Below are 25,667 nucleotides of genomic sequence, written 5' to 3'. Positions count from 1 at the left end.
TTTCTGCTCAGGATATTTTAAGAAAAAAACAAAGCCCCCAAATCATACATGGAGCATAATTCTTTTTTAGTACAATCGAATGATGGATAATGTTTGTAAATGTGTGTAAAAAGTCCAGGAGGATACATGGCTGTGCGGGTGGGGGGAAATCTCACGTTTTCTTCTCCAGTCTATTGATTTCCTTAGACTATTTATAATAAGCTTATATTGTTTTTGCAATGTACAAAGTAAATACAAATGCGGTGGGTGGGTAGGATGTGCTCTGGGTCGCCACCTGTGAGAAAGGATGTCATATATCACCAAGGGCCTACGTGTATTTAGACAACCGACCAAGATGTCCGGATGACTATGTCCAGATAATCCACTTATTCTTGCAAAACTGGGTCTGGCAACAAGAACCAACCGGATCGTGCCACCTTAGTTCTCTCCTTCTCAGGCTTCTCTTGAGGCAAAGTTACAGACAAGCCAATCGTGCCGCCAACAACGGGGCAGATAACTGGGAAGGGCAGAGACATCACGTGTTTGCTTCCCCAGACCTCTGCTTAGCAGTGGCTCATGGGGGACAGTGGCTTAGCATCTCAGCCTGGAACCATGGCAGGGAGCAGAGTTAAAGAGCCCAGCGCAAGAAAAGATGGACCCCTGACCTGGGCTTTGTTAGCAACCACTGAGCCAAATGACCCAGCACAGAAAGCATTAGAGGAACAGCTGTCGGATGGGGTCTCCCAAGGGCTTAAGGAAACTCCAATTTACATCCCGCCAAGATGTGCATAAGCATTCAAGTTAAAAAAAAAAAAAAAAAGTATCCATACTGTGGCTGAGGCTAAGGGATCGAGGAAAAAGCAGAATGAGCGCCTTCCATTTTCTAGGCTGTCCTGTGTGGCCGTGTTTTCAGGGGGATCCGGAAAGTCTTTTAAATAGAAAGTGATGGCCACAGAGATCACTGTTTCCAACCCAACCCTCACCGTTCTCCAAGTTCTGGAAGACTCAGCAGCCAACACCTCCTAGTAAGATTTCCGGTCTCTGAACAAGCGTCCACTTCCTGGAACTCCTTCCCACTCCCCTTCCGCTGACCAAATTCTTTCAAGATTCGGCTCAAATGCCATGTGTCTGTGAGGCTTTCCGGAATGTTCTCAGGCATTCTGTGCTTCCACATTTCCATCACAGCTCCTATCCCATGGTGCTGTCACTTAACCTGCCTATGTGTCTGCCATCCCAGACCTGACACCAAGGTCGGTCTCTTATCAAGTCTGTTTTCCCAGCTCTCTAGGATCAAAGTAGTGTGCACTGAGAGTTGACTGAATGACTCGCTAGTGACGTACATGTCTGTCACTAATGCAAAACAAGAAACCATTTCTGTAAGAACCTAACAGAACTCCAGAGATAGCTTGGAAAAAAGCTTCCGTGGGGGCTCTCTCAAGGTGTCCTCCCCTACTCTGGTAAATGCCTCTAGAAGCATCACTCCATAAACTATCAGATGCTTACTCTATCAGTACACGACATCTAAGCTGGCTAACTGGCAGGTGTATTACAGCACCTGACGTATAGCAATTTTTCTACGTGTGCTGAGTGAAAGAACTCTTCAGCCAACAAATTTTTTTTAAAACACTTAAAAAGTCTCCTATATACACCACACCGCCGGGTAAACAAAAGCTACAGATGGGATCCCTGATCGGTGGAGGAGGCCTTCAAAGAAGTTTAGGATGCAGGGCCGGGAAAACAGGAAGGAAGCAGCAAGAGACAGCAGTCAAAGCAGAAAATGCCAGCAAGCTCCAGACATTTCTCTTATGAAATCAAACCAAACTGGATGCGTGTGCAAGTTTATTCACTCGCCTAGCCCTGCACACGCAGTACCAGAACTTGTGGATAAGAGATGTTTGTTTTTTTTTTAAAGTTTATTTATTTATTTTTGAGAGAGAGAGCATGAGAGAGAGAGAGAGAGAGAGAGAGAGAGAGAGAGCGAGTGGGTGTGCGGGGCGGTGGGGGGGAGGGAGCGGAGGAGAGAATCTCAAGCAGGCTCTGTGCTGTCACAGACTCAGGGTTCGATCTCATGAACCGTGAGATCACGACCTGAGCCAAAAATCAAGAATCGGATGCTTAACTAAGTTACCCAGACACCCCAAGCAATGGTTTTTTTATAAAAAACAGGCCACTGGTGAAGATGATCACATAACCACAATCGGCCCAGGGTATTTATTATGTATTAGCCTCATAAATACCTCCGAACACCGTGGTTTTGCTTGCTAATCTTCCCTCCACTTACATCATGCCACCACTTGCCAGTGCTCTCGTAATTTCGGGACTCGATGCTATTTTGAGATGAGACCGAAGTACGGAGACACGGAAGGCTTGTTGAACTGAAAGGCCCTTTCTTTACTGATAGCAGTTTGAAACATGTGCGGAGCAAATCGTTCCATTTTGCTAACTTCCTTTTCCACCAACAGGAACGGGTGGGTTTGGTTCCAAATGATAGACTCCAGTCTACAATTCCAATCCAAAATCAGGCCGAATCCAATTAGACACAGGCTGAAACTCCGCAGGGGGCCATTCGGGCAGCTTCGGTGTGCTCCCGGTTTCTCCTCTTACATAAAGCCCAGTGGTTTTATTTATAGTGGCTGTCATTTTGTCCAACAAATGTGATTCCGTTCTGACCAAGATAAAAGCATCTTCTAACAGCTGCCCTCTTTCCAAATAACTCACTTTCTCTTTCTGTTTTGTAAAGCCTTCTCACATCTGCCCTGGTTAGTAAAACTAGCCTTTTTCCTCCCCCAGAAAAATAGGTTAAGAAAGTTGAACGACTATAGATATATTTATTTATTGTTAATTGTTTCGACTGAATGATCATAATTCCAAGAATTTTAAAAAGCAAAATATTACGCATAACCACAGGGTAGCATCATATACCTTGGTTTCTAAAATACCACTAATTTGATAATTTGAGAGAAAAAAGAAACGTTATATAAACGTGTATAAAATTTTTCTTTAACAACAGGGTACATGTCCGTAAAATTTCATTTTCATATTACTTATTATTTCAAGCAAAGTTTAAGACTAAGTCTTCATCATACTAATTATTCTTCTAAATAGTTTTAGGCTGCAAGGTTATCAGTAACGTGTTGGTAACACGTGGCTTTCTTTGAACCAGAGTCCCCAAGCTTGACACTTGAACACCCTGTTAGGACAGAGAGTAGAATTCTGAGGCCCTTCAAAAAATATTAGCTTTGCTGTGTTTCTTATTTGGTTAAACCCATAATTCTGTTTACTTCCTTCAGGAAACCACATGTGGCTGGAAAGGAACTTCTTTTGAAAGTCAGCTGCAAGTGATACTTTGGATTTCTGTCTTTTGGGACTCACGATGAAATCACACCCACACCTTGTCTAGCTTTGGGAATCCGATGGTGAATTCCAAGACAGTTGGCATTTATCTGAAATTAGCTGCCTTGTCTGCTGTATCACTGGCAACCCATCTGCGTAATCTCGGTGCGGAAATGGTCCATTTGCGGATGGGGCTCTTCTGTTCTTAGGGCCTCCACAGCACCTAATCCATCACTGTTTTATAAGGGGAAAAAATGTCTGGTTTTCTGCCAGTGCAAGGGTTGCCTCACCAGTCTGGTTCCACACTCCTCGATCATAACTTCAGTCCTGCATCTAACTGTAATTTTTCCGAGACGTTTTCAGTAGGGATTCAAGTTTAAGCCAAGACGTGCACTAGTCGTCCAAAGCGCTATTAGTACAAAAGACTTAACTAAGGTGACAGGGGGCTGGTGAGATGCCTCCCACGTTGGCTCAGGTCACAAAGGGCAGGTGAGGACGACCACAGCTCTGAAGGGGCAGGAAGACACTGATGGTGTCCGCTCTAAGCAGCATCCCACTTCTAGAACTGCTAAGATGGGAACAAGTATAGGTCTCAGAGTTGAGTGAAACAGTATGTTTAACCTCGTTGATAGTTTCGATAGAGGGGGCACCTGGGTGGCTCAGTTGGTTAAGTGTCTGACTCTTGATTTGGGCTCAGGTCTGACACACGGAGCCTGCTTGGGATGCTCTGTCTCCCTCTTTCTCTGGCCCTCCCCGGCTCGTGTGCACTCTCTTTTGCTCTCAAAATAAATAAACATTAAAAAAAGTTGCTCTAGAGAATGAGGAAGGATTAAGGTCTTTGAGTAGAAAGAAAAAATAACTGCAGGTGAAGAGGAATTCAAAAAGCAAAGTGACAGTTGAAAGTTGTTTCGTTTTAAATTATGTCCATGCACGCTGGATGCAGATGTCTGTTCTACTCAGTGCTCAACTGCCTTAGAAGACAGCACCTTGGTTATTTACACACACACACACACACACACACACACACACACACACACACACACAGTAATATTATGAATATTTAATAAAATAAGGATAACTAAATTCTTATTTAACCAGCAAATCGGATATCGTGTAGTCATTAAAAGTGATAATTAGGGGGGCGCCAGGGTGGCTCAGTCGGTTAAGGGTTTGACTCTTGATTTTGGCTCATGTCATGATCTCACAGTTCGTGAGTTCAAGCCCGACATCAGGATCCACGGTGACACTGTGGAGCCTGCCTGGGATTCTCTCTCCTTCTCTCCCACTCGCACGAGCGCTCTCTCTGAAAATAAATAAATAAACTAAAAAAACAAAAAGGTAATTAGGGATATAATGGCATATGGCCACTTGGCAGGGTGTCTGGTAAGGGAGAAAAGCCGGATACTAGATTTAATTTAATGTATTACCCGATTCAAGCTACATAAACATGTCTTATATTCATGGTGCACTTAGGAATGAATGAAAAGTTATATATTTCCAAGAGTGTCTAGAATGTTACGATATTGCCTTTGGAATCATAATGTAAACACAAAGCTGCTGCTCCCCTAACCCCACCCCAAAGGCCGCTAACAGTGAGGTATCAGTTTTTCTAAGAAGACTCGAGGTCCGACCTGAACTTCCTGGTAGCAGCGTCTGCTCACGGCTGCCCCCACGTAACGTGCACCAGGGCATCCCGTGATGACAGGGCTGACTTCAGCCGGAAACCACGCTGCTTCCCGTCGGTTACCGTCACCCACTTCCAGCGAAATCAGGCCAGGAGAGGGGCTAGGGACAGAGCTGTGCCCCCTGCAGAGGCCACGCACAAATTTCACGGAAAGAGTGTGGATTCAGAGTTGGGCCAATCCCACACTGATTAGCTGTAAGACGTTGCAGAAGTCACTCTGCCTCTCCCTGACTCAATTTCTTTATGTGTAAAGTAAAGTAGGAATAATCACACGGGCCTCACAAGGATTAAATAATATGAAGGACATGTTTATCTGGCATAGTCCTGGCTCAAAAAAGGAACTCATTAAGTCACGTTCAACTGCTGAGAAAGTGAGAAGCCCCTTCCCTCCCCTTCCTGCAGAAGCCTCTTCTTCTCTTTGTAATTAAATATGGAAAAGAATTAAAATGCACAAGAGTGAATGAAAAGGAGGCAGGAAGGAAGAGAAAGGAAATAAGGAGAGGGTCAAGAAAAGAAAAAGATAAAGAATAAGAATAGAGAAGGCAAAATGCAAATAAAGTCGCTGTAACACTTGGTAAAAAGAATCCGAATACTCTCTTGGCTTGAAAATGGTTAAAAGCACTGACTGCTTCCTTTTGCTGATCAAACCGGATTCCTTGTCTTTCCTAATCTGTCCGCCCACCTACGCCTCGCATACAAGTGAAGGCCCAGCTGCAAAGCACCTCAAGGTACCTGAACGCTCCTGAACTCACCTGGATGGACCTCACATGTGCCCTGTGTCTTGCTGATCCCCCTAGCCAGCCTCTCATCCATCTACAGCGTTCAAGGTCATCTCTCCCTACCCTGATACTGGCCGCCATAATGGTTGAAGGAGGTGGCGAGTGACCCTTAACATCTCACCTGGTGGGAAGGGAAAATAATCGAAGCCACTTAAGAAAACACCTGGGGCAGTTTCTTAAGTTAGACATGAAGTTACCATGTGACCTCGCAATTCCACTGCTATGGAAAAATGCCAAGAAAGATGGTGAACACGCAACCACCATGTCCACACAAAGACTTGTACACCAAGACTTCATACCGGCATTGTTGGAGAAAAGCCTAAAGGGTCAACAGTCCGCAAGTCTATCAACTGGTGAACGGATAAGCAAAACGCAGTACGTCCACACGATGGGCTAGTACCAGGCAATAGAAAGAGGCTACCTAGAGGCGCGCCGTAACATAGCTGCACCTCAAAACACTGTGGGGGAAAGAAGCGAGGTGCAAACGGCTGCACACTGAAGGGTTCAAATCTGTACAGACGGAAAGTAGATCAGTAGCTGTCTGGGGCTGGGAGCGGGAACAGGGAACGGCTGCAAACAGGCACGGGGGATCTTGCTGGACTGATACAAATAGGCTCAAACTGTAGTAGAGTGATGGTTATGTAACTCTGTACATTTTTCTAAAAATCACCGGTTTCTAAGGTGTAGATTTTATGGTTTGTAAATTATGCCTCAATAAGGCTCTTAAAAGAAAAAAAAAAGATCTCACCAGATATACAGCCATCCACACGGGCCCTTGGTGCCCCACCCCATTAAGGCATGAGGGGTTATAGAGCCAACAGGGTAGAGGGGCACCCACATGGGCACCCTTGCCTCTGCCGGTCATTTATGTTTGGGGACCTGAGTCCTGGGGTGCCAGTCAGGGTCTTCCACCCTCCAAACAGTGGACAGACTGCTGCTTGGCACACCACCATGCCATTCACCTTCAAGTGTCAGCTGGCCAAGGGCGGAGGTGCCCACAGCTGGGGCCTCCAAGTACAGGGACTCGGAGGGTAGCGCTCAGTATTTCCTCCGAGGCAAACTCCTGACCTTGCCTAGCCCGACTGAGTCCAGGCTGCAGGTGGCCGGCCCGACATTCCGAAAACAGCTTCAGGAGCAATCGTAGGGGCAAATGAAGAGTCAGCCTGACTTTGACACCCTAGAGACTTCAGGCACTTTGAGGAGGAGGAAAAAGGGAGGAGAATAAAGGAGATCGGGTACAGGATCTCTGCTGAAATTTACTGAATTCACATAAAGATAAGAAAATCTGCTAAGCAAATTGCAGATACAAAAAATATTTCAAAGGGAATGTTAAACCGGCTTCAGAAACACCTGCTAGAAACACCAGCTATCCAAGGATAGATATTCTAAGTATAATTTATTCTTATTGAGGCATCGGAGGAAGCCAGTGCAACTTCAAATTGCAGCAAATTGTAAACCTAATTCAAATGGCCTTTCCTCATTTATTTATTTATTTATTTTAAAACAAAATTTTTTTAACATTTATTTATTTTTGAGACAGAGAGAGACAGAGCATGAATGGGGGAGGGTCAGAGAGAGGGAGACACAGAATCTGAAACAGGCTCCAGGCTCTGAGCTGTCAGCACAGAGCCGGACGCGGGGCTCGAACTCACGGACCGCGAGATCGTGACCTGAGCCGAAGTCGGCCGCCCAACCGACTGAGCCACCCAGGCGCCCCTCCTCATTTATTTTAACGTGGTTGTGACTGAATGTCTTTATAAAGGTTAAGTGCTGCTCACAATTGTACTCAAGGAGTGAACTCTCCTCCCACATTCATAGGAGTGCTTAATTTTAATCTTGCATGTGTTAATTTAATAAACTAGTATCTAATCCCAGAGCGACTGTTTCTAAACTGGACACTTCCTACCAGCAATCACATGCTACAATCTAGACTTCATTCCTTGGGGATTCATGACCAAAGGGGCCCAGCACTGACAGCATTTATTAAAATCATCCCAAGTTTTTGTTTTGGAAGCAAAAACAAGAGTAACTTTTTAAGCACTTTCCATTCCACTTTATATCCAAATAACATGCTAATTCTAAGAAATCTTATTAACCTTAAAAACCAATACTGTTTAATGTGAAAGTAATGAAAACGGTTTCCTTTCATCAGATCCTACAATTTCTGATTAATTATAATCAACTTGAGTAGAATGGCCTCTTTTTATACCCTTCACAATAGTGGCTCTCAAAAACTTTTTGATCTCAGGGACCCCCTTCTGCTCTTAAAACTTATTGAGGACCTCAAGGGGCTTTTGTTTCTGTCGGTTATATCTATCTGTATTTCCTGTATTGGAAATTTAAACTGAGAACATCTTAAAAAGATTTATTACCTATTTAAAAAAAAATTTTTAATGTTTATTTTTGAGCGAGAGAGAGAGAGACAGAGCGTGAGTGAGGGAGGGGCAGAGAGAGAGAGAGGGAGACGTGGAATCCGAAGCAGGCTCCAGGCTCTGAGCTGTCAGCACAGAGCCCGATGCGGGGCTCGAACCCATGAACCGTGAGATCATGACCTGAGCTGAAGTCGGACTTAACCGACTGAGCCACCCAGGCACCCCTGTTTGTTACCTACTTAAAAAATAAACTCATTACATCTTTTTTCTTTTAATTGGACATACCCATATTTTAAAAAACAAAGACAAAAATTGGAAGAGTAGTACTGTCTCATACTTTGCGAATGTATTTGACGTGTGTCTTCATGTAAACTCCTAGACTCCCAAACATGCTTCTACATTCAACTTGTCACGATGTGTTGTTTTTGCTGAAGTACGTGGAGAAAATCCAGACTAACATGAATAGGGAACTAGAAAAGGAAAGAGTACCTCACTAGGCTCTTCAGATACTTGTGGTCATTTTTATTTCATACCATACCAAAACTTAACAAGTGATAGTTTCTTAAAACGCAGCTGCAGGGGCGCCTGGGTGGCGCAGTCGGTTCAGCGTCCGACTTCGGCCAGGTCACGATCTCGCGGTCCGTGAGTTCGAGCCCCGCGTCAGGCTCTGGGCTGATGGCCCGGAGCCTGGAGCCTGTTTCCGATTCTGTGTCTCCCTCTCTCTCTGCCCCTCCCCCGCTCATGCTCTGTCTCTCTCTGTCCCAAAAATAAATAAAAAACGTTGAAGAAAAAAAAAAAATTAAAAAAAAAAAAAAAACCAAAAAACGCAGCTGCAGTGTGGAATCTGAAACCATACCCGTGAACTTTTCATACGCGGTTACATTAAAATCCACTGGTTTATCTTACACAATACCAAAAAGTCACTTTTGTTGATTTGGCTGTGGATCTCACCAGACAAGTCTTTTAAGTACTGGAAAGCTGTCGAGTTCACGGAGGTGGATATGAGTTTTCCCAAACCCTTATTTTTTCTAGAAAGCTAGGACTTTCTCTTTGGTAATAAATATTGTCAGCCGTTCTCCTTGATGTGGCAGGCAGGCTCCCTGCATTCGTTTGCCATGTGTACTCTGGGTTCAAGATGTAATACAATTCATAAAGGACATTCTTGGTGTGACTAGTTCTCTTTTTCTTGAAACCGTACGTGAGTACCAGCCCAATTAGGCTAAAGCTTCAGCAGTTTTGCCCTACTTTTTTTTTCTTTAATTTTTTAAATGTTTTATGTATTTTTGAGAGAGAGAGAGACAGAGTACGAGTGGGGGAGGGGCAGAGAGAGGGAGAGACACAGAATCTGAAGCAGGCCGCAGGCCCTGAGCTGTTAGCACAGAGCCCAACGTGGGGCCCGAACTCACAAACCGCAAGGTCACGACCTGAAGTCAGATTCTTAACCAACAGAGCCACCCCGGCACCTCTTACCCTACTTCTTTTGAACCTTCAGAGTGCATATCAGCAGTGTGCACAAGCCAAACAATGTCCCAGTGTCATAATGACAATAGCTTTGGCCTTCTCAGCCCATTGAAAGTATACGGATGAACCCTCCAGGGGACTCTAAGCCATGCTTTGAAAACTGCTATGTTACCATATAATAACTGACCCCCAGTGACCATTCAAATCTCTAGTGGCAGCCCCCAATCTGAAAGGGATTTTTCCTTATTCAGGTTACCCATATGTATTACTTGTCCCAAGAACATTAATATAAGCAGAAGGCTTTTTCCACAACAATCCAAATTTAATACAGAAGAATGAAAAATGAAATCTAGTTGCCACGGACAGATATAAGAAACTAAACAAACTAAATTTAATATGTAAATTCTCCTCCAAGAAATTTAAAACCTACATTTTCCCCTGATCTATTCATTCGTTTCCCCATTCGTTGGGCTTTTTTGTGTAAGGCGTTTGCATGGTACTAGAGAAATGGAGAGTCCTCGATGGACAGAACTCCCCCTCCCCCCCTGCCTCCCCGCGCCCTGCCCCTGACCGGCCGGGGCTCACAGGGTATGAGGCAGCCAGGAAATCAGGCAGAGGCACAACAGCCAAACTTATCTCATTACAAGACCCGGCCCCCCACTCTACAAGTAGCCTGTCCTTTGTAATCTCTGAGTCTCTGTTTTCTTAGCTGGATAGGAGGCAAATCCCACTTAACACTGTGAGGACTGGATAAAATGAGTGTAAAGCGTTAGCACGGCTCCTAGCCCACAGCAGGTATTCAATAAACGGCAGCCCTATTATGAGTGAGGTGCCCCGGAGGTAGCCTGGGTCCAGAGGGGAGTGGGACACACATCCAAGTAATTATGACCCAGCATGGGAACTGATTAACTGCAAAATGCGCTGGGAGTAAAAGGAAAATCAATGGTCTGCCTAAGTGAGGAAGGTGCTAGAATAAAGGAGCCACCATCTCAAAGGAAGGAGGAGCTGGCCCCACGGGAGAGAAGAAAAGGAAAAAAAATCCATCAGACACACAGAACTGCTGGGCACAGGATGGAGAGCAAAGAACCCCCTGGAACCAGCTCACTTAGGGCCTTTAATGCCATGCTAAGGAGTGCAAACGTTTGAAGTGATTTTATTTTTGTAAAGACGGGTGACTTATAAATACTCACTGCTAACAGGCCTCTGGTGTCTCGCTGCCTCCAACATACACACATTGTACTCATGCCTGTGACCTGTTAGCAGTCTCTTGGCTCGAGCCTGACTAGTGGAGAAAAGAACAGAAAACCTCTCTCAGAGAGAGCCCCAGCAGCTGGGGGGATCTGCCCTCGGTGTTTTAAGGCACAAATGAGGGACCTACGGGGAAAAGCCACTTTGCAGGCTCTCCGACACTTCTAAAATCTTGAAGCGTGAAACTTTATCTCCATCCCGGCCCCATTTTGCCTCAGGTCCTGTGCTCCAGTGGAATTTATAGGTCGTTTTGCTTAATGGAGTGAGAAGAAACAGAAAGGGTCTCGTCGTGCCCCATGTCCTCTATCACGACTCCAGCCATCTGTGAGGACGGCCATGGCACGAGTGAGCCCTGAAGCCCAAAGAGGCCTTCCATCTCTCTTTTTCTCGGGCAGGGATATCAGATGCTGCCCGGGTGCATCTGTACCCAAGGATGTATCACAAGGTCAGCACGGGGATGGCCCCCCAGGCGCTCCTGCGGATGCACGCGCACGGGCTCCGCGCTCACACACAGGATGCGACCATTCAGACAAAATCCACCGCGACCACGGCAATGTCTTACTCACCCAGAATTTTACGAGGAAGAAGGCATTTTGGGGGCCTTTTCCAAACAGTTCCTTTAAGCCACCTTTCTTTTCAGGAAATTTGTCATAAATCTGACGAATGTCCACTGATTCGAGCAATGGGTCACTGTAAGAATGGTTGGCATGCCCAATGTGCACGAAGAGGTGTTTGTTGTACTGTAAGAAACCAACAGAAACATTCCCATTACAAACCCTTTGATCAACCTGGGGCACATCCATCTTGAACTGGAAAAAAAGAGCAATAGTCTCGAAATCCTGGAATTACGCCTTGAATAGCCTAGGGTCTGTGCCTTTGAAAAGATGAAGACGTTAAGAAAAGCCATTATAGCTCAGGGTTAAAACAATCATTGTCTTTCATTGACAAGGGCATATGTTTTCCCTAAAAAGGGCTTTCTGGAGACATAGCAGTAAATAACAGCTGAAGTTATTTTAACTACCGAACCAAGAAACTATCCTCTCACCCAGTTTCATCTGATTCAACTGAGAATGACAGCAACACCCTTTGGAGCCCAATATTTGCCGTTAAGCCCAACAAAAAGTGTGTGTGTGTGGTCAGCTAACAGCATCACCCAGAATGCACTTCTTGCCCCAGCTCCCCTGGCAACAGCACAGATGCAGTGCTCTGGGCAGCGGTACCCACCTACTTCCTCCAATGGGAGTAAGAGTGCCGAGCCTCTTTCCCACCATTCTCCTCAGTGACCAGTCTAAAGCTTCGGCAGAGGGGCCGGTCAGTACATGGTTGTCAGTGCAAAGTCAGGGTGAGGAGTACAGGCCATGGAGAGGATTCATGGTACAAGGCTATAAGGGGCCAGTAATCTGAGAATACAGGTCACTCAGTCACAAACCAACCAACCAACCAACCAACCAACCAACCAAAACCCTGTTAAGTCGTTTAACTTAGAAAAAAGACCCTTTCTTCTCCTTGCTTTGGTAGAAGACATGGTCACTGGACCACAAAAGAGTTGCCCAAACCAGTGGTTCTCAAAGAACATTTAAACCTCACCAGTGCCTGGTTAGCCCATCTGGACTCACTGGAAATCCCAGAAAATGAGGCTAGCCATCAGCAATTTTTAGTGGTCATTACATGAGTTGCAATATGCAGCCAGGTTTGAGAACCACTGGCCTCCACTTCCTACTCCAGGTCCTCTGTGCCTGCCTCTCCTGCAGAAAAGACGCTTGACACCAACATAACGTGACACAAACACGTCGGGGGGGGGGGGTTGGGGCTGCGGGGAGAGTGGAACCCAACAGGACTCATACAAGAAATTCTATGCCCCTGCTCGCTGAGCAGCCCCTGTTTACCTTTTAAGTTTAAACGGACGTTTCTCCAACTAGAGTGCTTCGGGGTACTGATCCCATTGGGAATGAGGAGTCCCAAATACAAGAAGGCTTGGTCAAGGTCGCCTACCAGAAGAGTACCATATCCTGGTTAAGAGCATGGGGTCTGGACTCAGCCTGCTTGAGTACAAAGCTTTGTGCCCAGAGCAAGCCAGCTAAGACAAGTGCCTCCCCGGTCTTTAAAATGGGGAAGGTGCTGGTCTCTACCTCCCAGGGATGCTATGGGGTTTAAATGAGAAACTGCGTAGAAAGAGCTTACTAGGCTCACAGACTCAATGAACAGTAAACGATATATGCTAGCTAGTATTACTGGCTACTGTTTTAAAAAAAAACCCTTCTCTGAGATTCACAGTAGGTATTAGCATGATTAAAAAACAGTTTTTAACAGTGTAACCCAAAGTTTCCTAAACTTGCGTGGTCACAAAACCCTAGAAATACATCCTGAAGAAATGCTGGTTTAAATCCATAACTTGCTACACAGACCATGGACCTCTGGCCACAGGACCAGAGGGCAGGAGGCTTGACACCCCATCCGATGGCAGTTGTTCACAGTGCTGGAGATAAGGAGATGGTGGCCAGGGCCCAGCATCTTCTGGGAGAAGACTACGCCCCTCTTCTGTTCAACATCAGAATGGGATCTTTACCAAAGCTTCAAAATCCCTAAAAAGCATCAGGGGAAATGAAAAAGGGGGCACCTGTCCAGCTCTGTCACGGACCCAGCCTCTGCCCAGCTACCTGGTAGGTTTCAGGGGAGACTGGGGGCTGGGGACCACTATGCAAGGACAGACTATGCCTGTACCGGAAGAGAATTTTAAAAACAAAGTCAAAGCCACTGCCAGGTTAGGGAGCTGAGATCCACACAGCGGAGTGTCTCTGACCTTCCTGTAAATGTTCCCAAATGCTGTCACATCATCTTTTCTCTACTTCCCCGCCATTCTGAGAGCTGAGGGCAAAAGGCGTTCTTTCATTATCCAGGTGACCGGCCGAGTGCGTGTCCATCCACCCAACCCTTCTTAATAACCTCTGCTGGTAGCAAGCTCCCAGCCCTCCCCGGCCCTGTCCGGGCGGCACCGTTTCTGTCATTTCGTGTGCCCCCTGCAGGCCGTGAGTTTCTGGGCAAGGATGCACCACAAGCAGAGCTATGGGGACACCTGCAGATAGAATCCGAGTCTCTCTGCAGAACACCACACTCCCAGCTCTTCCTCCCTGACAGCCACCCACAGGCAGCCAGAGCTGGGATGTAGGTGAGGAGCTGGGACTTGCAATCTTCTTGGCTCACGACGGCTAGGGTCCCTGCAGCGTCCTGCTGGAACCCAGGACCTCTGCACGTCAAGAGGACAGGAAGGTGAACGGGGGGCAAAATTTACCACACTTTCACGGGGGCCATGAAGATAGAGCTGAACACAAAAACCCCGGAGCCAGATGAGAACCTGAAATCCCAGCTTGCTCACATGGGCAACGAGGACGCACCATGTGTACTGCACTACGGGTCTGAAGACGAAAGGTGATCATGCAGAGAGGGCCCTCGGCATAGGGCCTAGCCCGTAAGAGGTGTCGGACCGACTGTAGCTGCTGAGATTCCCACTGTTGTCATTTACTATTATGTGAGGTGACTCCATCCTGGGGGGAGAGGCAAAAGAACTTTCCTGCTTTCGCTACCCCTTTGCCCAGCAAAGAAAAAATAAGCACAGGTAAGCCAAGAGCTGGGAGCAAGTTGCGAAGCCATGTGACCATTCAAATTCTCGATTGTGGCCCACTCATAATGAGCTTCCCGGAGTGTAGACAGACCTCCCCTGTGCCCGACGGCCGGAAAAGCGCTGTATCCATTCACTGCTCCGGGCAACGTGCTTTCTATATATGTGACCTCAGGTAATCCCAGCCTCACAATGACACTGCAGGGGCATTTTATTAAGGTCATTACACACGAGGAAATGGAAGTTCAGAGATGAACAGACTTGCCTGAGGTCACACTTCCGGGAATAGTCCCAGAGTTAAGAATAAAACTTGGACCTGTCAATGCCACAGCCTGAGCATTTGCCGCAAACGTCAACCACACCGCTTCCCAGAAGAAAACGTCTAGACCCTTCTCACTCACTCACATCTACGTTTTCTGACGGTCGGTTTGAGAAAAGAGAAGAGAAAAAAGCTGACTCGTGTTTGCAAAATTCTAAGAAGTTAAATTAGAATTCAGGATAAACATAATGATTCGCAGATGCATCAGACAGACTCTTCTTCTAAGGTTTCTATTTTGAGGAAGTTACCTTTGTGCCCGAGTGGCTGAAATGAACGGAGAAGGGCAGGCTGCCTTTGCCAAAGGAAACCGGGCACTGCCTCTCCAAAGCTGGTGACGTGAAACCAAACCCTGACTGCTGGCATCTGGGTGGCTTGATTCCTGCCAAGAGGTGACTTTGTTTCTAAGAATACAAAGGACTAAAGAAGGTATCCTGGAGACCACAGCAGTGAGACAAACAGCCTTCCCTCTCCCCTTAATTCAACCTGGGTAGGTTAGGAATCCCTCCGCCCCCAAATCCAGAAGACTGAAAGGAAGAGATCTACTGGATACGTTTGGCTTCAAGTTTTGATGGAATCAAAACTCTAAAAACTATTTGGTAAGGCTCTAACTACTTCCCATCCGGCCAGTTCTCCTTATAAGGGAAGAAGGCCAGGGTGAATACCTGATTTCCCTTCCTCCTTCCCCTACAAATCCAATTTTCTTTTCAGCAATGGTGGTTTCCCCAAAGCTAAAGGTGACACACGGCACCAAAAAAGGGCAATTCTATTGTACAGGGCAGGAAACAAATATTGGCAAAAACAACACCAGTAGCAGCAACTAAAAACCTTAAGTGTTGGGGGCAGTGTATAAGCAGAAACAGGGTGAATGTCAGTAAGTCATGGACACTAAAGCCTAAGACTAGATTGCCTCGATACCAAAAAAGGAGGTTAGCGTTGGTTTGTTCAGTGATTAAAAAAAAGTCTCCTGCGGTGGTCAGTGGATGTGTGGATTATCAACATTTCAATGACAACTACAGAAAAGGTGCTCATTCTGCGTATTTCTTTTGTGGATTTCAGTGGAACAAACCAGCACTCCTATGGCCCATTCTATGCCAGGCACTATGCTAGACACAGGGAATCCATGAGCTAATAGCACAAAACCCTTTTCTTCACAGACCCTATAGAGTGACCGTACGGAGCTGGTTTATTGCCTCCACGGTCAGAATCATATATTTACCCATGTAAATAAATGTTCTCAATGATTCCCATAGAGCGGGTTGGGAATAAAGACAGTCAACATTTCCTCTCCCGTGTATCACATGACTTAAATCAGCATTCACCTGCTCTTTTGATAGGAATGACTATTCTCCAGCACTAACCGTACAGTGTTACTCATGAGCAAGGAGAACAGAGGTGGAACTCACGGGATGTGAATAAGGGTTCACAAGTCTAAGTTGGAAACCATGATGAGAAACAAGTTATCCATCACATCTGAGTGAGAGTTGAACACACTCAGATTTGTAAAGGTTTCAGAAAATTAGCCCTGGCTCCAACTATTCCAGCTAGCTGCCGGAGGATGTTTTCACAAAATGAGGGAATAAATCACAAGAGGGAGATGGGGCCCTAATCCAGAAGAGAGGTAAGAGAATGCACAGGCTAGCAGCTGGGCCCCTGACCTGGACGGCAGCTGGTCCAGGGTGGATGGAGAGCCGGAGGGGTGCCACCAAGGGGACAATGGACTTGAAAGATCCCCTGACTTATGTGACCATCTGGAGAAGAGTATGAGAACTCTGTTAGAAATGTTGAGGATGAACTTCTATGGGCATGTAAAAACCGAATTAAAAAAAAAAAAAAAGAGGCAATGACAAATCCCAGGAAAAAATGTTTACAATCAAGAAAATGGTTCTAACACATCACACATTAACCATGCTGTATGTAAAATTTACAGGCTTGTGATACAAATGCTGAGTGTTAACTAAACCAAAAATTGTGATGTAACCACACTAGGGGATGGGCAGGAAAAAAGTGCTAAATTTATTTAGAGAGCTAAGTGTGGTCCTCCATAGCGAGAAGTCAACAAAAAATGTCCAAAATTGATGGATTGAGATATACAGTATGATCATGTTATTTGGGAATATGGCAATAATATACAAAGAAATAGCTGAAAGGCTTTATAAGTGCCTGTCCCTAAGAAGAAGGACCAGGAGGTGGGGAGACATGGGACAGAAGACCACTGCTTTTCTTTATAGGCTGAGTCTGGTTCAATTTGGCTTATATACAAAGCACACATATGACTTTATTAAATTAAATAAACAGCCAATCAGAAACTATCTTGGAACATCATGGAGTTTTTTTGAGGAAGAGAAAGAACTATAAAGGGAAACAAAAATATTAAGAGTTGTGCTTCAGGATGTTTATTCTAGTTGGCCACAGTTCCCTGGACTCAAAAGGAACTTGGTCAGATCACAGAGCCTTCCTATGGCTCAACTCCTCAGAATGACCCAGCAGAAACAGGCACCCTTGTCTGCCTGGACGGTTCACCAAAAACACCAATGTTGCACCAGCAAAGTCCCACCTGGATCAAGGATGTCTCACGGCGTGGCAGCCCCTGACACAACCTTAATACACAGATTTCTTCTGACTTGGGAACATGCTCATTTTCTCTTTTCGTCGTTACCATCCCTCTAGCCATTCTTCCCAGCAGAAGAATGTGTCAACAGCGTGTCAACAGCGACAAAGGTGAACGTTACCCTAAAAACTCAACAAAGCTAACTTGCAACGGGTTATTTAGCTACCCTGGGCGTCTCACAAAGGACTTTTCCTCCTCTCCCAAATCTGTTGTGAGGTCACTTTCTATCTTGCTCCCGGCTCTCCTCTTCCTCTCTGCTGCTTGGGGAGGCTGCAGAGGGAGCCCCGAGGGCCCAAACTCTGGAGTCAGTCAGTCTGGGGCCAAATATGGCGTGGGTGCCACTTCCTAGCGGGGTCACTGGGGATGGGGGGGGGCAGCCCTCGGGGACAGCTTCCACACGTGGAACATAGGAGAAGCAGAGAACCCACCTTGAAGGAGCATCACAAGGGTTAAAGCAGATAATGTGTGGGAAATACATAGTGCTGTGCTTGCACCTAACTTGTTATTATCCTTCAGACTGGTCAGTGTCCGCTCTCTGAAACGCGCAGAACCTGTCCTTGAAAGTGCCCATCACCACAGATGAGATAAACCAGACGCCCCAAAGTGGCCACTCGGGTTTGATTTTGACTTTCTGTTCTCTTTTGCGAAAAAAGAACTGCTACCGGATTCTATTTCGGGGACCTCTGATGAGGCACTTCCCTTTTTGTGAAAAGGGGGAGAGAAAAACCCTGGCCCTTGGCCTTGGTGCCGCTCCCTCAGACACGCCCAGAGCTGCACTACACCGTCCGACATAAAGATGGCGGTCTTTTCCTAAACTTGTTTCAAAAATTCCAAGTATGTGAAGAACGTAGTAAAACCTTGAAAAATGACTGCTGTCAAATAACACCACCAGAAAAATCATAATCCACTTAGGAATTTAAAGAAACCAAGACGAATAACTCATGTCAAGGGATGCTAATGTACAAGTTGGAACAGAACAGGGACAGATCACCTACCTTTGCTTCCTGTCCCTCGCCTGCCTGGGCTCTGTCCAGACACCCCTCCCCCGGGGCAGCCTGGGCAACCTGCGATAACCCCTGGGCCCCGCAGGGAGTGGCTGTAGGGCCGAGCCAAGCAGAATGACCTGCACATTCAGCGCCTGGAGGCAGTGGGGGGACGGGCAGGGCTTGGCCGGGCTCAAACTCCCGGTAGGGCCTCTCCTCAGCTAAGGGCTCAGAGGCACCAGCCCTATCCTGGCTACTTGGCTTCGTCCCCTGCCCTGTGCCCTTCTCAGAAACAAACAGCACTGAGAGCAAAGACTAAGGAGCACATTGGGTCTTTCCTGCCCAGATCTCACACCAGGATGCACCCTCTCGGCCCTGCCTCCCGTTTCCACCACCACGGTTCGAGAGGGGCTGCTGTTTTCTCAGAGAGAAGCGGGTCTTCCCCGCAGAGGTGCAGCTGCAGAGGCCTGTGGGCCGTGCGCGGGGACGGCAACCGGCGGGGACGCGGGCGTGGGGAGCCGACCCCCCCCCGGAAAGCAGATGGGAGCCTGGCCGGGCCTCTGTGAAACGTCCATAAAACCCCGATTTCCAGATGCTTTCAATTGCCTCATCCCCCAATGGCAATGAAAAAGGATGGCGAGTGCCCAGCGCAGCTCCCACACGAGGATAAACCACCCACCGCCGTGAGAGGGTACAGCTGGGTGAGGATGGGCAGCGGGGACCGCCGGGCAGCACGCAAGACAGAGCGGGGAAAACCACAGCACGCCACGCGGAGCCGTCACCCAGGAACACCGCCTCGCTTGTGTCCTTCCAGAAAAACCTGGGGGGAGAAGCATTTAAACACTGGGCGCAGCCAACCGTCGGACCAGCTGTAGCCTCCCTTGGAGAACCGGGAAGGCCGAATGTGCGCTCTGACCATTTATTCCAAGCACGTGGGGCGTCCATTAACAACACAGGGATTAGAAGCCGGGCTTTGGCGTTGCTGAGCGGTGTGGCCTGGGGCAAGCTGCTTAACCTTTCTGGGTCTTGACTCCCTCATCTGAACGCAGATGACACCCGGCTGGCTCTTCTCCAGGGCTCAGTGTGAAGGGCAAACGAAACAGTAAACAGGACAGTTCTGTGTGAACCACAGGGAGCTGCTTCCTAAACAAGTTTAGGAAAAGGTGCTGGTAGGCAGGTCTGCTGTTCATGAGATCCACCTGCCACGCCACGAACTGGGGTGCGAGAAGGAGCCTCTCTTCTGAAGGACCGGCAACCGCATCTGGCCCAACAGCCGTTTCCCGTGAATGCACGACCCCGTTCCGAGCTGAAGCGCTGCCTCAATAGCCACCGCAGGGCCTAGAAACTTCTCCGGAGAAACCCTGCCCTAAGTCTTCACCCTGTCAGTCCTGGCAGTCCGTGGCAGTCCGTGGAGTTTTAACCTTGCTTCGGAGCTCATTCCTTCATTTCTCCAATCGACCCCCCATACAAACCGCCTGCCTTTCTTTTTGCCTCAGTCCTCATCAATGGTACATGTCCTTCGAGCCGCACCGGTCACATTTTCCAAACCAAAACCGGGATCTGTGATCCAACCAAGGAATTTTCGTTGATCTGGGAATTCAGGCCGTTGAAAGGAGCTATAAAAATACGAAAATTAAATTGCTCCTGGGGCCACAGTGACCACCTGTCTTCGTGTAAGGTTATCTGCGGGGTAACCTGCAGAACTGCAGGTGGGCCCCCGGAGGGGTGGGGCTGGGGTGCACATCCTTGTCCTTCCAAGATCGTCCCAGTCCCCTCCATGTCACGCTGCGAGGAAATGCACGGAAGAATGCTTAGAACATAAGATCTCCCTGAATGGTGGTTACTGCTTCTACGTCTCCTCAAACTCCTTAAACCACGGGCTTTGGATTCAGACAAACTTCAAATACCTGGCCACGCCATCTAGAAGCTGATTACTAGGCTCAGCTACCTAAGGACGCTGAGGTTCTCTGTTTCCAATACCCACTCCAGCCAAGTTCATTTTGACAAGAAGCAAGAGCATTAGCAGACTGGCCAGCTCCTAGCAATCCTGCTTTCTTCTCTGTTCCACGGCTCTTCAAATTACAGCGCCATCCCTGGTCTCAAAAACACAGTCATCCCATTAGGCTCTTCCTCCCACAGCTAATTAATCCCCAAGGCCTTTTAATTTTATCAACACGATGTCGCTCCCCTCTGACATTCTCTGTTTTGTATCCCCCTGGGCATGTCCAGGCCACTGCCTTGGTTTGGTCCTTGCCACATTACCTGGACTGGAAAGTCACTCCCCTCCCCGAGCCTGCTTTCTAACCAGTTGCCAAGGTCATTCTCCTGGAACACACATCCGACCACATCTTGTCTTTCAAAAGAGGAGTGAGGATCTTCACATTACCCGGTATATGTATTAAAATCTCTGGAAGGACTCGCAACAATCTAGTAACAGTGGTTACCTACTCGGGGTAGGACAGGCATTGGAAGGACGGGAAGTCTCCCTCCATTCTTTTATGCTTCTAGATTTGGGGCTGTGTGTATGTATTCAAATCAGAATTAATCAGAATTAATTAAAAAAAAATCATGCTATGGGGCGCCTGGGTGGCTCAGTCAGTTAAGTGTCGGACTTCGGCTCAGGTCATGACTTCATGGTTTGTGAGCTCGAGCCCCGTGTCGGGCTCTGTACTGACAAGCTCAGAGCCCGGAGCCTGCTTCGGATTCTGTGTCTCCCTCGCTCTCTGCCCCTCCCCCACTCATGCTCTGTCTCTGTCTCTCAAAAATAAATAAACATTAAAAAAAATTAAGACAAAAATCATTCTGGCTCCCCGCTGAATTTCAACAGGGTCCAAACCACCTGGTGAGCAGAGCCTCTCGAGCCTGGTCCCTTCCTTGTCTCCGGCCCAACTTCCTGCTACATTACTACAAGGCGCTCAGGTCTTAAGTAGATTTGTGGAACTGTCGACATGTCCAGGGATCCTACTCACGTTCACTGTCACAGCAATACAGTGAAGACCATTATGCCCATGAACAGACTGGAGTCAGGCTGAGTCCACTGGTCCCCAATCTCACACAGCTGGTCAGAATTCAGATAGAGCCTTCTCGTTCCACCAGAATACACATGTTGCCACTACAGCATGATGGGAGATGTGTTCTGAAGTCCAGGTGGCAACCTTCTTTGCCTCTTTTACTCCTTTGCCCCAAATCCTGAGAAGAACCATGGTGCCCCAGGTTGGAAAAGGAGCTCGGGGGAGACCCAGCCCAACTCTCTACCCAAGGCGAAGGGCACTGTTTACATCCAGCCTGTGCTTAGGGAGCTCACAGTTTGGAAGGCAGCTGTCTTTCCGTTTGAATAATTTCTTTATTTCTTCAAAGGTACAGTGAGGTGGTTAAGAACACCGAGCGGAGCCAAACCTTGGCACGGCCACTTCCTGCCGATGGATCTTGATAACGTACCCTCGTGTTTCTGAGCCTCTGTTCCTTTACTGACAGATTGGAGAGAAGAACAGTATCCATGTCAACATACTTGGCATACGGTGCTTTTAAAACAGCTCAGTCAGTGCCAGCAACAGTCATCGCTGCTGTAGTGAGTCGAGGTGTGCTTTCCCTGTTCAGGGAAAAACCTGTACCCGTCACAGAGCTTCCCTCCTTTTTCTGCAAAGCAGTGCTGCTTCCCAACCGAAAGAGAATACTCTCCTTGTCCCTCCTTCTCCAATCCACCGCCTTCCCTTCTCTGGCTGTATGAACTCCTACCTAAGTAAACTCACACACTCTCTTCCTGCATATGGTGCTGCTTGCCCTGGCATCCAGAACAATCCTGGGCCTGGGAAGTCTGAACCAGTGGGGGGCTGCCAGCTGTGGGGCCGGATGTGGCCCGGGCTGCAGGAGGGCTGGGGGAACCTGCCGCGTCCCAGGGTAGGGATGGAGGAAGTTGGCTAGGCTTTATCAGGAAAAACCACTCCCCGCGCACAGACGGCGAGCCCAGGTTTTCATCCGCCTAAAGGAGCAGCTGGCTCCCTTGGCCAGATTTCAGGCAAGGTGCTTCTAAACAGCCCACCCTGGGTGGAGGATCTTGCACTTAACATTCGGAAGTCCTTTGATACGCAACAGCGAAATCATGTAGAAGAGTGCATTTTCAAGCATTACTAACCACTTCTAAAATAGTCTTTGTTGTTTCGATTCTTCCTCCCTTTCTTCACCCTCTGCTGTTTTTCTCTTAGCTTCAAGTGGAGCCAAAGGTAACAGAGGGACTGACTTGCTGGTTTTCCACCAATATAAACAACCACCGATTTGGGGAAATGCTGCCGTCTGGTTTGTACACGATGCAGAGCCAGCAGGGGGCGCTCGCCGCCCGGATTACTCTTCCTTCGCCCCTCACAGATTTCGCGGAGCTACGGACTACAAAATGAAGATACAAGTGGATCTTGCAGCTCTTTGGTCATCGTCTCCGGCTGCAGAGTCAGCAGGCCTGGACCTCCATCCCGTGTCCAATGACAAGTGACTGCCTAACATGGGGCAGGCTGTGTCACAGGATTAAATAAAATGATGCACGGCGTCGGCCACTGCCTCTACTGTACTGCGGAATATTACCAGCAGCCAGTATCGCCAGGGATGGCAGTCAGGAAGAAGTCTTCGGTGGCGGCAGTGGTGATGCGCGTAGTGCGCCGAAGAGTGACTTTCCAGAAGAGCTGGTACCAGGGAGGCCGCCCTAGACTGGGGATGTGGCAAACCAGGTTCTCCTCTTGCCTCTGTTGCTACACAAGTGTGTGTTCGTGCCTCATCTCCTCCTGGGGGACGGTACCAGCAGGGTTCAACGCTGGCCACGGCCACCCTTAAACCAGCTATCTCTCCAGGCCTCTTCTACAAAAAGGAAGAGAATTACCAACCTCACAGGGCTGTGATAAAGATGAAAGAAATCACTAGTGAAAAACAGCACAAGACGCAGGGCACTCATTTATTTGTTTGCCTTTTGTCACCACTGCCTATAAGCCCGTGACTCCAAGGAGCCTGAGCCCTGAGAAAGAAGTGGGGGGGCACATCTGTATGTGTGTACATGTCTAATGTTAAATTCTAAACACTGTATACATCCCAGATTGTTAAAAGATACCAGTTGAGTTTCTTTTAGATGGCTTTACAATTTCCTAGAGTTGGAACAAAAATACAGTAAAATTAAAGCCCGAGAAGCACAGAAAGTCTGAGAGCCAAAGAAACCATCCACAAGCTCCACGTTTTTCAGTGTGACCTTGGGCCCGAAGTGTTACATTCATTGTAACAGCACCCTAGCGCTCTGTAGTTGCAAAATAAAGTACACATTATGTAATCTGAGAAGCTGGTGCTTGAGACCCTCTCACTCAGCTTTAAATAGTTTTGTTAATTCTCCCCCCCCAAATTTCAATTAGTCACCTTGTTCTCCCAAGGTTCCCCTGCTTCCTCCTTCGGTAAGACTCATCCTTCAAGCCCTCACGTTTCTCCTAAAATTAACCCATATGCTACTATTCACAATCCCCCGTGTATTCACTTGTACACATTAAATCCATTTGTGTACCCCTGCAAACTAAGGGTCCAGAACCCAGGAATGTGAGGAGCCACATCAAAAGTGAGACTGGTGTTTACAAAGGAAACGACATAATTTCACAACAGTGATACAGCTTTGGTTGGCACTGACAGACATACTTTTAAAATCATGACGCAAGCCAGCAACACCAACATATGTATTAGGAGGTATTATTACTTTCAGAAATTATACTTTTTTAATCTAAAGGACGAGTAATTTTCACACTGTGAAAGACTGTTATATTCACTTCAGCACCAACATCACTCCACGTGGAGAGGTGTGTGTGTGTGTGTGTGTGTGCGCGCGCGCGTGCATTTCTGGTTTGTCTTCTCTAGAACCCAGCCTCTATGACAATGGGGATTAGCTTCCTCTGCTGTTGAATCCCTAACACCTGAAACAGTGGCTGGCATGTAGTAAGTGTTTAAAACGTAGCTGTTGAATGAATTCCAATTTCTTTCGGTCCCCAACTCATGTCCCCTTAAAATATAATTATGTTCTCAAGAGGCCCAAGGGTGTTGACTCACGCCAGGCCTTGCATTTATTTCGGGGCCTCTGAAGTCATGTGCTAAAGTCCAGTCTTTAGAGCCAAACCTTTTCCTCCATCGGTAAAAGGCCAAATCCAGTCGAACCAGTTGGATTATCATGTGTAATCCTAAACACGTACGAAACACGTATCTCTGGACTGTATTCCAAGGAGGTGGTGGGTCCTGCCTTTACAAAACTGTTTACCAACTTTCACTTACTCCTTTATATACTCAGAGTCATCACGTCTGGAATGTTCTTCTCCCTTATTCTTCCTCGGGCTAGATCAATCCTCTACCTAAGGTTACTTCCTCATGGGAGTCTGCCCTGTGCCGTTAATCGCTCGCGGCATTCGATGCTCTTCCTTCTGAAACCCCACCATACTTCACAATGACCTCTTCATGAGTGGCTGGTGCTTTGTGTGTGTCCCCCCCCATTAGATGTTACACCCCATGTGGGCAGACACTGTGCATGCATGCGCAGGTGCTCGTAAATGTTTACAGATTGGACTGAAGGAATCTAGGGATTCACAACGTGAAGCCAAATCAACACTAACAACAACAAAAAGAGAGACTAGAGATTCTGGGCCCTAATGGGTCCATGATCGGAGAGGACAGTCACAAGACGGGGCTGCCATAGGCATTTTCATCAAAAAAAAAAATTTTTTTTTATTGCGATAAAACATTCTATCGTGTTTTAACCAGGGAAAACAACTACCATCTTGGGACTTTTGCTTCCCAGTGCGTTGGAGTTCTGTTCCTTAAAAAATGGTCACAAGCAATGAGAGAGATTTGCCACACAGGAGATATGTGTACTGAAGAGAGAGAACTTCAAAACTGGGGATGGTTTATGGTAGTCAAAAGAGTATAACGGAATACATTTGGGCTCCTGATCCCTCTGCTTATTTGCTAAACACCTTAAGTTGTCTTAACATTGTCTGGGCCTCGGTTTCTTTGTCTGTAAAATAGGGCAAACAATTTAGTCATGGGGCCCTACGGGGACAGAATGAAATAATCGATTACAGCGTACTCTGTAAGGAACCAGGTGCCATACAAACACACGTGATGCAAAGTGAAAAGCATTCCTGGGCCGAAACCCAGACTTTGGCCAAAGAATCCCCTGTACTTTCCAGAAAGAAGAAGAAACAAAGAACCAGGAGGATAATCTTCATGTTTGTTCATCTCAGTGCCTCTCACAGAGAAAGATTTTAAGCCATCGCCACCACCC

General features: G+C 47.2%; 1 protein-coding gene across 12 annotated transcripts in view; it reads right to left on the bottom strand.

Annotated features, from left to right (window-relative positions):
• TEAD1 (TEA domain transcription factor 1) overlaps window positions 1-25,667 on the bottom strand; it is a 271,267-nt gene that overhangs the window by 29,459 nt on the left and 216,141 nt on the right. For 11 of the 12 annotated variants that reach the window (XM_011286720.4, XM_023239574.2, XM_011286724.4 and 8 more), the window contains one exon: window positions 11,423-11,596. The exons of the other annotated variant lie outside the window; for it this stretch is intronic. In XM_011286720.4, coding sequence (XP_011285022.1) covers window positions 11,423-11,596 — 174 coding nt within the window. The remainder of the gene's footprint in view (window positions 1-11,422; window positions 11,597-25,667) is intronic. 12 annotated transcript variants of the gene reach the window in all.

This window comes from Felis catus, chromosome D1, assembly GCF_018350175.1.
Source record: "Felis catus isolate Fca126 chromosome D1, F.catus_Fca126_mat1.0, whole genome shotgun sequence".
Taxonomy (NCBI): domain Eukaryota; kingdom Metazoa; phylum Chordata; class Mammalia; order Carnivora; family Felidae; genus Felis; species Felis catus.
This window is presented reverse-complemented; position numbering and strand designations above follow the sequence as displayed.